The sequence below is a fragment of the Meles meles genome, chromosome 7, assembly GCF_922984935.1.
Source record: "Meles meles chromosome 7, mMelMel3.1 paternal haplotype, whole genome shotgun sequence".
In the NCBI taxonomy this organism is placed as follows: domain Eukaryota; kingdom Metazoa; phylum Chordata; class Mammalia; order Carnivora; family Mustelidae; genus Meles; species Meles meles.
The window spans coordinates 7592812-7605042 of record NC_060072.1 but is presented as its reverse complement, the minus strand read 5'-3'; the positions used below and the strand labels follow the sequence as shown (position 1 = coordinate 7605042).

The 12231-nt window shown below is 40.0% G+C and overlaps 1 protein-coding gene across 2 annotated transcripts in view; it reads left to right on the top strand.

The window, feature by feature from the left end:
- The window catches only part of XPNPEP3 (X-prolyl aminopeptidase 3), a 76202-nt gene that overhangs the window by 48826 nt on the left and 15145 nt on the right, over positions 1 to 12231 (top strand). For both annotated transcript variants that reach the window (XM_046012888.1, XM_046012889.1), the window contains exons 5-7: positions 1037 to 1099; positions 1917 to 2030; positions 9551 to 9636. In XM_046012888.1, coding sequence (XP_045868844.1) covers positions 1037 to 1099; positions 1917 to 2030; positions 9551 to 9636 — 263 coding nt within the window. The remainder of the gene's footprint in view (positions 1 to 1036; positions 1100 to 1916; positions 2031 to 9550; positions 9637 to 12231) is intronic.

The following is a 12231-nucleotide window of genomic DNA, read 5'->3' as shown; positions in this document are numbered from 1 at the left end:
CTTGTGCAGCTGATTCATTTTTATCCCACAGATGTGGGAAATACAGCTGCCAGTTTCCCTTTTCACACTGGCTGCTAGAAAACTCAGATAAATTTGCGGCCCATCCACAGTTGCCATAGTAATCGTGAAGGTCATTATGGTTTGCATTATTAGTTTTTTGAGCTCCATTCTTTTTTTTTTTAAGATTTTATTTATTTATTTGAGAGAGAGACAGTGAGAGAGAGCATGAGAGGCGAGAAGGTCAGAGGGAGAAGCAGACTCCCTGAGGCGCTGGGAGCAGGATGTGGGACTTGATCCCGGGACTCAGGGCTCATAACCTGAGCTGAAGGCAGTTGCTTAACCAACTGAGCCACCCAGGCGCCCCTTGAGCTCCATTCTTTTTAAGGCTTGCTTTTCTTTAAGTCTGCCATGAGTTGTATTTTGTGTATCTATCAGATCTAATCAAAATCTTTTTTGGATTAGGGTACAGTGGTGAATTATAGACATTGTACGTTCATTAAAAAAGGAAACAAACACATGTGGAATGGCTACCACAGAGAAATTAAGGATTTATACTCTAGGTCACTGATTCTGAACATGGGGCTCTTATGTCCTCCAGGGGACATCTGGCAGTACCCGATTATCACAGTGGGGAAGCGCTGCTGGCACCCCACAAAGAGTTATCTAGTCCAAAATGTCCACACTGCTGAGGTTGGGAAACCTACTATAGACTGGACTATTCAGTCCGTAATACCATACATTTCTGGGCTACTTCATTACATAAATGATAAATGTGTAACTGTAGCTTATTCTAGCACACCACTATATATTCTGAGTGATTATTGAGTCGCCCTTCCACTAAATGTTGTCAGTCAAATAGTCCTGAAAGCAATAGTTTCCTCTTTAGAACTCTGTATTATCATGCGCACAAAGTCACAACTTCAGGTCAACAAAATTGGAGAGAAGGGTGCTTTTCATTTGAGCTCCAGTATTTTTAATGTTTGAGTAAGCAACCTATTTAAAATGAAGTCTCATTCATCCTCCATTCTATTTACAGGCTTTCATAGAGACCATGTTTGCCAGTAAAGCTCCTGTGGAGGAAGGCTTTCTTTATGCCAAGGTGAGCTTTAAAAGACTGGAAAGGTTTTATTGGAGGCAAAAATAGTAAAGTAATTTCATTGATTTGCAGATGGCATCTAGCTGGCTTTTAGGTAAGTGACCAGGATATCAGTGGAGAGGATTTGGTTCTCAAAGGTCACTGATAATTTATTTAGATATGTCTAAAATACACAGAGGTACAATTAAATGAAGAAAATTGCAAAGCAGAACAGACGAAGAAGCAAAGACTTAGTCAAATGTGAGCGGAGAATACTGTTCAAGTAAATGCAAAGGGCAAGAATTGGAGTAGTACTGGAAAGAGCAGCTGCTTCTCACCAGTCTCCAGCTCCATCCTTGGACAAAGTAAAAGGAGTAGAATTTACCATTTGCCTAGCATTCCAGCTCATGTAGGTTGGTACCTATTTGAAAAGTTGAAATTAGTAATGCAGAGCTGTCATTAAAACCAGAAGCTGTATTTCAGTGTTTACCTAAATAAGAATAAAAAATGGGAACTTTACTCGACTGTATCTCTGCACTCAGCCGTGATCGTAGGTTTTCTGTGTTCTCTTCTGGACTTAATTTGAAAATCACAGGACATTTGGAGCACGCAGAGGAACAGAACAGACTTAATAATAGGCTCAAATAACAGGATGGGGGGAGAATAAAAAGTAGAGTGGAATTGCAACATAAGAAGTTCGGTTAGATTTGATGACTCGTTCTCCAGTAATGATGGAAAAGAAGTCCTTGAATGGAGAGATGGGCAGTTTGTTGGAGGGAGCCTGGGCCGGCACAGTCCTGAGGAAATCCTGTCTTCTGTCATGCTTGCTCTTGTTTTTCAGTTTGAATTTGAATGCCGGGCCCGAGGTGCAGACATCTTAGCCTACCCGCCTGTGGTCGCTGGAGGTAATCGGTCAAACACTTTGCATTATGTGAAGAATAATCAGCTCATCAAGGTACACGAAATGCCCTTCAGTGCCACTTCCTCTGGTGCCACTTCTAAAGCACTTTATTGTTTCTAAAATGATTTTACAGACATTATCTCATTTGATTCTTGTATTAGCACTCTGAGATAGGAGCAGTTATTAACATGCCTGTTCAACAGATGAGCAAAATAAACTTAAAAAATTAGGCAACTCATTAGGGCAGAGCTGAGAATTCTACTGTAAAGCCTCTGCTCATTTTTTTTTCTGCTCATAATTTTTAATAACACTCCTCCTCAAAGGACTTGGGCAACAGTGGGTCATGCATATTTTGGGAGTAGACAAATTTTAATAGTGCCTTATTAGCTGTGAGGAAGCTGATCTTTTATAGTCCCCCCCCAAGTGACTATACACGTAGAGAATTGTATATGCCTTTATTTCTTTTCTTTTTTTTTATTTGACAGAGCATGCACAAGTAGAGGGAACAGCAGACTCCCCACTGAGCAGGGAGCCCTATGTGGGACTCGATCCCAGGACCCTGGGATTATGACCCAAACTGAAGGCAGCTACTCAACCAACTGAGCTACCCAGGTGCCCTGTATATGCCTTTATTAAATCCACTTTTCTGGGGCGCCTGGATGGCTCAGTGGGTTAAAGCCTCTGCCTTCAGTTCAGGTCATGATCTCAGGGTCCTGGGATCGAGCCTCGCATCCGGCTCTCTGCTCAGTGGGGAGCCTGCTTCCTCCTCTCTCTCTGCCTGCCTCTCTGCCTACTTGTGATCTCTGTCTGTCAAATAAATAAATAAAATCTTAAAAAAAAATTTTTTTTTAATTAAAAAAATAATAATAAAATAAATCCACTTTTCTTTCTTTCTTTTTTTTTTTTTTTTTTTAAGATGTGGGAAGGGGTTTTGTCAGCCTGGAGCCCAGTACAGCACTTAAACTCATGACGCTGAGATCAAGACCTGAGCTGAGACCAAGAGTCTCAGCTTAACCAACTGAGCCACCCAGGCATTCCCAAATCCACTTTTATTTTTTATTTTTTTAGTTTTTTTGGTTTTTTTTTTAAGATTTTATTTATTTATTTGGCAGAGAGAGAGAGCACAAGAGGCAAAGCAGTAGACAGAGGGAGAGGGAGAAGCAGACGTCCTGCCAAGCTGAGAGCCCAATGTGGGGCTCAATCCCAGGACCCTAGGATCATGACCTGAGCTAACCGACTGAGCCACCCAGGCGCCCCCGAAGTCCACTTTTATTTATCTGTTTTAATTTTCAATAATTTCAGGAAAATAAATATAGCAAATATGTAAATTACACAGCATATTTTTTAAATTAATACCCATGAACTGATCACTTAGCCCAAGAAAAGAACACTACCAATTCTCTGCATCTGCTTGTGTTTCTTTATGCCTTGCTATCCTATTGCCTCCCTCCCAGAGGTAACTAACTGTTTATCCTAAATTTTTGTCTTCCCTCGAGTTTTTGAAGTGGCTGTATCAATGTATACATGATTCCCCAAATAATATTATTTAGTTCTGCCTGTTTGTGAGCTACATAAAAACTATATACTGCTATAAGTAGTTTTTTGGAACTTTTTTAAATTCTTAAGTGTGAGAAGGTAATACAGTGTTTTTTCCCAAGTATTTGTATCTGTTAAATAAATAAATACATTTTTATAAGAATACCCAGACATCATTTGTCTTTTCCACTCTTACTCTCTCAAGTGTACAAGGAAGTAACCCAGTGGCTTTATGACCTGCAATACCACACCAGATTGGAGGAGGAATATGAGATTTTAGCTGTTTTCTGTTACGCTAGACAAAGATTTATAAAACTATACAAGAGTGCAGTATTTCTAACTACATACTTTTATTTAGAAAAATAGCTACTTTTCAGGGCGCCTGGGTAGCTCAGTTGGTTAAGCAGCTGCCTTCAGCTCAGGTCATGATCCCAGGTCGTGGAATCAAGCTGAGCAGGGAGCCTGCTCCTCCCCTGCCTGCCATTACCCCCGCTTGTACTTACTCTCTCCCTCTCTTTCTCTCTCTCTGTCAAATTAATTAATTAATTAAATTGAAGACTGTTTAAAAAAAAAAGAGGCGCCTGGGTGGCTCAGTGGGTTAAGCCTCTGCCTTGGGCTCAGGTCATGATCTCAGTGTCCTGGGATCGAGCCCGGAGTCAGGAATCTCTGCTCAGCAGGGAGCCTGCTTCCCTCTCTCTGCCTGCCTCTGCCTGCTTTTGATCTCTGTCAAATAAATAAATAAAATATTAAAAAAAGAGAGAGAAACAATTACTTTAAGTTAAAAATGTCATTTACTTAACATGTAATAGGTTTATTGTTATTTTAAAACAAATTAACAAATACTGTAAAACTATCAGTTTTAATTTATTAATGTGATAAATATCCATAGGTGGCCATTTATATAGCTTCTAAGTTTTTACCATTATGAACAATGTACTGTGAACATTCTTGTATGTTATACCTGGTGTACAAGTTACCAAGTTTGTCTAAGGGACACATAATAATGGAATTGATGGGTCATAGGTATGCATATTTGCACTATAATAGAAAATACCAAACATTTCCAAAGTGATTATATCAACATATACTTCACTTTTCCTGAGACAGTTTGGTAGGTTATATTTTTCTACCACTTTGTCTAAATTTTTAAAATTACTTTTAATCCTTTATAATTATAGTTATGTACCTTTTTTTTTTTTTAAGATTTTATTTATTTGACAGTGAGAGAGGGAATACAAGCAGAGGGAGTGGGAAGCCAGGCTTCCCAGCAAGCAGGGAGCCTGATGGGGGACTCGATCCCAAGACGCTGGGATCATGATCTGAGCCAAAGGCAGACGCTTAATGCCTGAGCCACCCAGGGGTCCAGTTTTGTACCTTTTTACGTTCTTGATATATATTTCTGTCTTTTCTCTCTCTCTATCTATCTTTTTTTTTTAATTGAAGAAGGCAAGCAATTATTTATTAGAATTAGTTGGAAAGACCTGGGGGTACCATACTTAAAAGTCCAAATCAAACACTAGCTTTGGAGCTAGATTAATTGAACACCACAGTAGTTCCTGGACCCACTGTGCCCTTGGGCAAATAACAGCAGTACCTTGTAGGCCTGTTGAGAAGATTAAGATAATGTAGAATGAGTTTACCAATTCTGGCACCTCATCAACATGCAGTAAACGTTGTCAGTGTTGTAGAGCGCCACATGTCCTACAGTAGCTTCACAGGAATATCCTTTCCTGGTGTCACAGGGCTGTCAGACTTCTGAGGTCCTGATGGGGCAGCTTTCTCACTCAGGCCGTACAGAAACTGTTCAGGGCCAAGGTGCCCTACTTTCAAGTCATCCTGGGGCTGCCTCTGTCCAAAGCCTCCACACATGTCTGGAGGTCGGCCTGGGTACTCCCGCCAGAGCCGAGGCCGCAGGGCAAAGGACAGCCCGAAGTCAATGCTTTTTCTCTTTTTTAAAAAATAAACATACATTTCCTCTGTGCACCAGCAATTCCATTTATAGGTATTTTTCAAGAAAAATTAAAACAAATTCACAAGTTGCCTTGTATAAGAATGTCCATAGCAAGTTCACTACTAATAGACCCCAAGTTTCCATCACCAGGATATTAGATAAGGAAATTGCCATGTGGTGTATTTGTCAAATAAAGTGGAACAAACCACTGCACTGCCAGTGAATAATGTCAAAAGCATTATGCTGAGTGAATAAGTCAGACAAAAAATTATAAACTATATGATTCCATCTATATGAATTTCTAAAATGGACAAAACTAACCTATGTTGATAGAAATCAGATCAGTGGCTGCTTCTTGGGGGAATATTGACCAGGAAGAGGCTTGAGGGCATTTGACAAAACTGACTTAACTCTATTAACTCTATATACTTAAGATCTGTGCATTTACTGTGCATACATTAAATCTCAAAAACTTTGGCTAAAAAAAAGAAATCTTACCAGAGGTTTGCTGGGTTTTATTATTCCTGTAAAACCAACTTTTCACGTCATTAATGCTATTTTATCTTTGTTTATTATTTCATTACACTGGGCCCTTGCCTTCATTAATTTCACCCTTCTACTTTTTGTGTTTATTCTCTTGTTCTTTTTGTGGCTTCTAAAATTAAATGCTAAACTCATTAATTTTCTTCCTTCTTTTTTTTACTGTAAGTGTCTAAGGATAAATTTCTCACTTCCGTTATATTCCACAAGGTTTTCCGAAGTTGTTAAATGTGTCATATATTAAACACAATAAATGTAATGTACTATTTAAAAATAATAATCGAGGGGCACCTGGGTGGCTCAGTGGGTTAAAGCCTCTCTCCCTTTGACTCAGGTCATGATCCCAGGGTTCTGAGATCGAGCCCTGCATCAGAGAGCCTGCTTCCCCTCTCTCTTTGCCTGCCTCTCTGTCTACTTGTGATCTCTGTCAAATAAGTGAATAAAATCTTTTTTAAAAATAATAGTAATAATAAAAATTGAATGAATAACCATGTATCTACCATCTAGGATGAGAAGAACATTAGTAGTCCCCTGGGCAAGCTCAAACACATCCCCCTTTCTGTCTTCTACCATCTTGACTTTTGTTTTAATCATTTTTGTTGTTTTTCTTCATAATTCTATCACCAGTGTGTCTATTCCTAAATGATATACTGCCCACTCTTAAAAAACTGGAGAATAAGCACCAGTGTAGCCAGACAGGGAGAGGAGAGTATTGCCATTATTAGATAAATTGGCCTGAGAGAAAATAAGCTGAGAACTTCTAGGTCATAGTCTTGCTTTGGTTATCTGAAAGTTTGCAAGGCTTTTTCTGGTGAAGTCTGTGGGCAAGGTCCTCAACAAGCTGTGAGAATGCGGGTTACCACCGGGGCATCTGGGGGAGCTCTGGTGTGCACCCGGTAGTGGGCATCTGGTAGAAATGTCATCAGAACAGGCTGCCCCGTGCTTCTGCGTCTAACCACAGGTATATGGAGCTCTCAGCAAGGCCAAAGCAGAACCCTTCTGACACAGTTTGTGTAGGTTTACGTGCATGTTCACCTTTCCTCCTTACATCTTCGATGGCTCTCCTGGGATCAGCTTCCTTCAGCCTGAAGAAAATCCTTTAGATTTTTTCTTTCTTTTTTTCTTTTTTTTAAGTCAAATATCTTTATTTTATTCTCAATTCTTGATGATGGCTATACCAAGGAAACAATCCTAGATTCTTTTCAGTCTTGCAGATTAAAAACAAACAAACAAGGAGCGCCTGTGTGGCTCAGTTAAGCGTCTCTCTTTGGCTCAAGTGATGATCCCAGAGTCCTGGGATCCAGCCTGGCATCGAGCTCCCTGCTCAGTGGGGAATCTTTTTCTCCCTCTGACCTTCCCCCTGCCTGTGCTTGTGCTTGTATGTTCTCTCTCTCCTCCCCCGCCACTCTCTCTCAAATAAATAAAATCTTAAAATCAAACAAAAACACTAATTATGGGGCGCCTGGGTGGCTCAGTGGCTAAAGCCTCTGCCTTCGGCTCAGGTCATGGTCCCAGGGTCCTGGGATCGAGCCCCACATCAGGCTCTCTGCTCCATGGGGAACCAGCTTCCTCCTCTCTCTCTGCCTGCCTCTCTGTAGTTGTGATTTCTCTTTGTCAAATAAATAAAATATTAAAAAAAACACTAATTATCATTCCTATGGGAACTTCCCATCCCTATGGGAACTTGACTGCTTTTAGATTTCTTTTCCTTTGGTGGTGCACCTGGGTGGCTTAGTCCCTTGGGTATCCAGCTCTTGATTTTGGCCCAGGTCATGATCTCAGAGTCCTGAGATCAAGCTCCCCACCCCACCCCCCACCCCCGCCATGGGCTCAGTGCTCAGTGTGGAGTCGAGTCTGGTTAAGATTCATTCTCTCTCTCTCTCTCTCTGCCTCTCCCCACACCATTTGCACATACGTGTGCTCTCTAAAAAATGGATAGATAAATAATTTTTTTAAGTTTTCTTTGGTATTTTTCAGTTTTATTGTGTGTCTAAGAATAGATTTATTTTTACATATAGTCATTATGATACCTTCCCCTTCTGAAATTTGCATTTTGCCTTCATCAGTTCTAGGAAATTCTCAGACACTGATATCGTCTCTCCTACATTCTCTCTATTCACTCCTTCAGCAATTTCAGGTAGATGTGTGTTAGACCTCTTTCTGTTTCCAGTAAGCTAACTTTCGTGTTTACATTTGCCTTGTCTCTCTCTGTCATATTCTAGGGGGCTTGGGTGCGTCTCTCTTCCAGGAAGCCAGTTTCCCTTCGGTTATCCAATCTGCTTCTTGGGCCATCCACGGAGTGACTGACTTCAGAAGTAGTTTTTTCTTTCCTTCTGGTTCCTTTAGAGTCAGCATAGTTCTTGTCAGTTGTCTCTTACTGCTTATTCTTCTTTGTGGTTCTGTTCTTTATCCCTTTAAGCTTTTCATAATAGCTATTCTGTATCTAGTCATTCCCTTACCTGAAGTTCTGGAAGCTCTAAATTTGGTCAGTGTTGTTCCTGCTGACCTACCCTGTGTGCTTGACGACCTTTGGTTGTGAGCTCCCATCTATTTACTTGATGTTATTTTTTGGAAATCATGTCAGTCCAAATTTGGGAGAAATTTTCTCCAGAAGTTGTTTGAATATGCTTTTGCCAAAAGATAAGTGGTCCTAATGACCTGGGACTCTTGTATCCCCTGTGGGAATCCTGGATTAATGTGAGAATCGCTGGCTCATTGTCCCCACTCTTTGCTGCAGGACCTCAGGGGACTATCACCTTTTCTGTATATACTGTACCACTTACCTTATCACTACTCTCGGCTCTAGTTTCAGTTCTGGGGTATCTTTTTTCAAGAGAGAAAAGTCTTTAAGGCATCTCTTATATTATGTAATGTCAGCCTTCCATAAAGTATGTTTGTATCCAAGATCTAGTTGTTTTCTAACAAGAAAGGTATTCTGTCATTGTGCCAAAAACAAAATCCAACATCCATTTATGAAGGTTGCCATTATTAAATACATACACCCATTGAACCATTATTCTACTACATGCCAAGTTGTGTGCTTATTTTTACATAAATAAGATGTACCCTGTCTTCAAGGACACAATAGATAATTTCAATGTAACAGGACAAGTAACAAGAGAGAAATAATCCCAAAGTTTTCTTTTTCCCCCACATGTATTCTGAAGGGGAGCAAAGGGGGGAAATGATATTCTAAAGTTAAATGATTAAGGGTAAATCATATTTGAATAAGGCCCTGGATACCAACTTATATAGGAATTTTAAACATAATAGTGATAATGGTACCGTTTATGATGTGCTGTTTACTCCTAGTAATTCAAACCCAAGTGGTATGGTTTCAGGGCCTATGCACTACTATGCATCGGCCACTTCCTTGAGTCAGTGAATTCATTTGAAAAATTGAGATGTTGTTTCTTATAAGAAGGAACCAGATAAGAGTAGTCTCCTTTAAATTCGCTTTTTAAATATATATATATATATAAAATGAAGGACACAAAGAGTTTAATCATAAGGTCACCTACTTTGACATATCATACTTTTGTTGCAGGATGGGGAAATGGTGCTGCTGGATGGAGGTTGTGAGTCTTCTTGCTATGTGAGTGACATAACCCGTACCTGGCCTGTCAATGGCAGGTAGGACTTCTACAGATCCCGTTGCTGCTTAAGAGTATGAGTTGGAATATGGGTATATTAGGAATAAATGACTAAACAAATATACAGGCCCCCTCTAGCTCAGGTTAACTGCCTTTGCAAAGCTCCTAATTATTTTCGAAGACTGTTTTATTCACTAAATCATAGGATCAGGCATCTAGACACACCTAGTTAACACACACACACTCACATTGTTAAAAAATAAATAAATTTGAGGGTGCCTGGCTGGCTCAGTCAGTGAAGCATGTGTCTCTTGATCTTGAACTTGGGGCTCAAGCCCCATGTTGGGTAAAGACTTTAAAAAGTCTTTTAAAAATAAATAAATTTTGGAGTTTTTATTTTCTGATTACAAAAGTAATTCCAGTATTCAGTTAAAAAAAAATCACTAGACATGAGAAGAATCAGGAAAAGAATCAGAAAATGACCCATAATCAAGAAAAATAGTCAATAAAAGATCCTGAGTAACCCTAATATTTCAATTAGCAAACAAGGACTATAAAGCAGCTTTCATAGATACGTTCACAGAGTTAAAGGAACATATATAAGTAGAGTGAATGAACAGATGGAGAGTTTCAGTAAGAAATAGGAAACTAAGAAATAGGGGTATCACCTGGGGGGCTCCGTCGTTAAGCATCTGCCTTCGGCTCAGGTCATGATCCCAGCATCCTGGGATCCAACCCCATATTGGGCTCCCTGCTCAGTGGGGAGCCTGCTTCTCCCTCTCCAGCTCCCCTGTACTTATGTTATCTCTATCATAAATAAATAAAATCTTTAAAAAAAGAAACTAAGAAATAACCAGAGATTCTGGGGAGATGGTAGCAAAAGCATAGTTTCTTACTCTCTCCAAATTATCAGATAGTAATAGAGCTACCAGGTAACAAAACCAAATACTAGGTGACAGGACATCACTTAAACTGTAAAATACAAACATTTATGAATACATTCTACACAGCCACAAGGCCGAGATGGTATCAAGATCTGTCTGGAAGAAATAAGGAAGCGCCCATAGTGGAGGAAGCTGTCTGACGGATCTGAGAACAAAGGAACTCCCAGAGAACCAGCAGCTACTCACCGGAGAAGGTGGTGAGCCGGTTTGAGAACAGAAGCCGAAAATGGGAAAGATTTGTCACTCCAAAGTTTGAGGGTGCAGTGCTCCCTTCTCACACTCAGAAGAAACTGCTGGAAGTAGAATGGAAAGTAAGCAGGTTAGGGACAAGAGAGAGGAAGGAATGAAAATCTCCCAATCAAAGCGGGGGAGAGGAATTGAAAGTAAGCTGCCACGTTGCGTCCCTGCTCACTACAGCAAACCGACAGAAGACTGAGCGCTGGGATGTTAAATCTTTCCTAAATCCTGCCTTATTCTAGGTTCAGAAAAGTGAGTTTTACGTAAAGTAAGCAATAAAAAAGTATCTTGGTTAATCTCATACAAAGTTAATTAAAGGCCAAAAAAAAAAAAAAATAAGGAATAAGGAGCACATAACATCCCTCCTGATAATGGAAAGACATGGCTACAAAAGAGATCAAAACCGGCCTACTATGTTGAAGCAAGCTAGATTTTTTTTTTTTTTTTTAAGATTTTATCCATTTATTTCACAGACAGAGATAGGCAGAGAGGCAGGCAGAGAGAGAGGGAAGCAGGCTCCCTGCTGAGCAGGGAGCCCAGTGCAGGGCTGGATCCCAGGACCCTGGGACCATGAACCAAGCCGAAGGCAGAGGCTTTAACCCACTGAGCCACCCAGGCGCCCCTGCAAGCTAGAATTTTTAAGCACATCATTCAAGACATGAAAGAACAACACAAATCAAAATTGGAAAAATCTCAGAAACAAAGTGACAACACGCAGGAAAAAACTAGAAATAAAAAATCATACCAGAAAAAAAGACTGGACTGAAAGGTATGCACTAACAATGAAGCACAATAAAGCCTTAACAACAAATAGGATGGAAGGGAAGAAGATTCTAAAAATCAAAATGAAATAAAGAGAAAAAGATTACAGGGAAAATAGCAAATATCTAAAATGGGCTAAGAAGTTAGAACATAGGGGCGCCTGGGTGGCTCAGTGGGTTAAAGCCTCTGCCTTAGGCTCGGGTCATGATCCTAGGGTCCTGGGATCGAGCCCCATGTCAGGCTCTCTGCTTAGCAGGGAGCCTGCTTCCTCCTCTCTCTCTCTGCCTGCCTCTGCCTACTTGTGATCTCTATTTGTCAAATAAATAAAAATCTTTAAAAAGAAAAAAAAAGTTAGAACATATGCATAAAGGAAGCTCTGAAGAAAATGAAAGCATGGGAACAGAACACATCCTAAAAACTACAATAAAATATTCCTGAAATGAAAACTTAAAACTACTTTTGAAAGAGCACATCATGGAGCTGAGAATATCAGCCCAGAAAAAGCAACAATAAGACATATTCTAGTAAAATTCTGAACCTGCAAGAAAAAGAAAAATTCCTTTGGGATCCAGAAAAAAAGAACATATATAAAGGGTGATATATAAAGGGAAGGAAATCAGGTTATCATCAGACTTTTCAAAAGCAATGCTATATACAAGTAGAGAATAGAGTGGGGCACCTGGGTGGCTCAG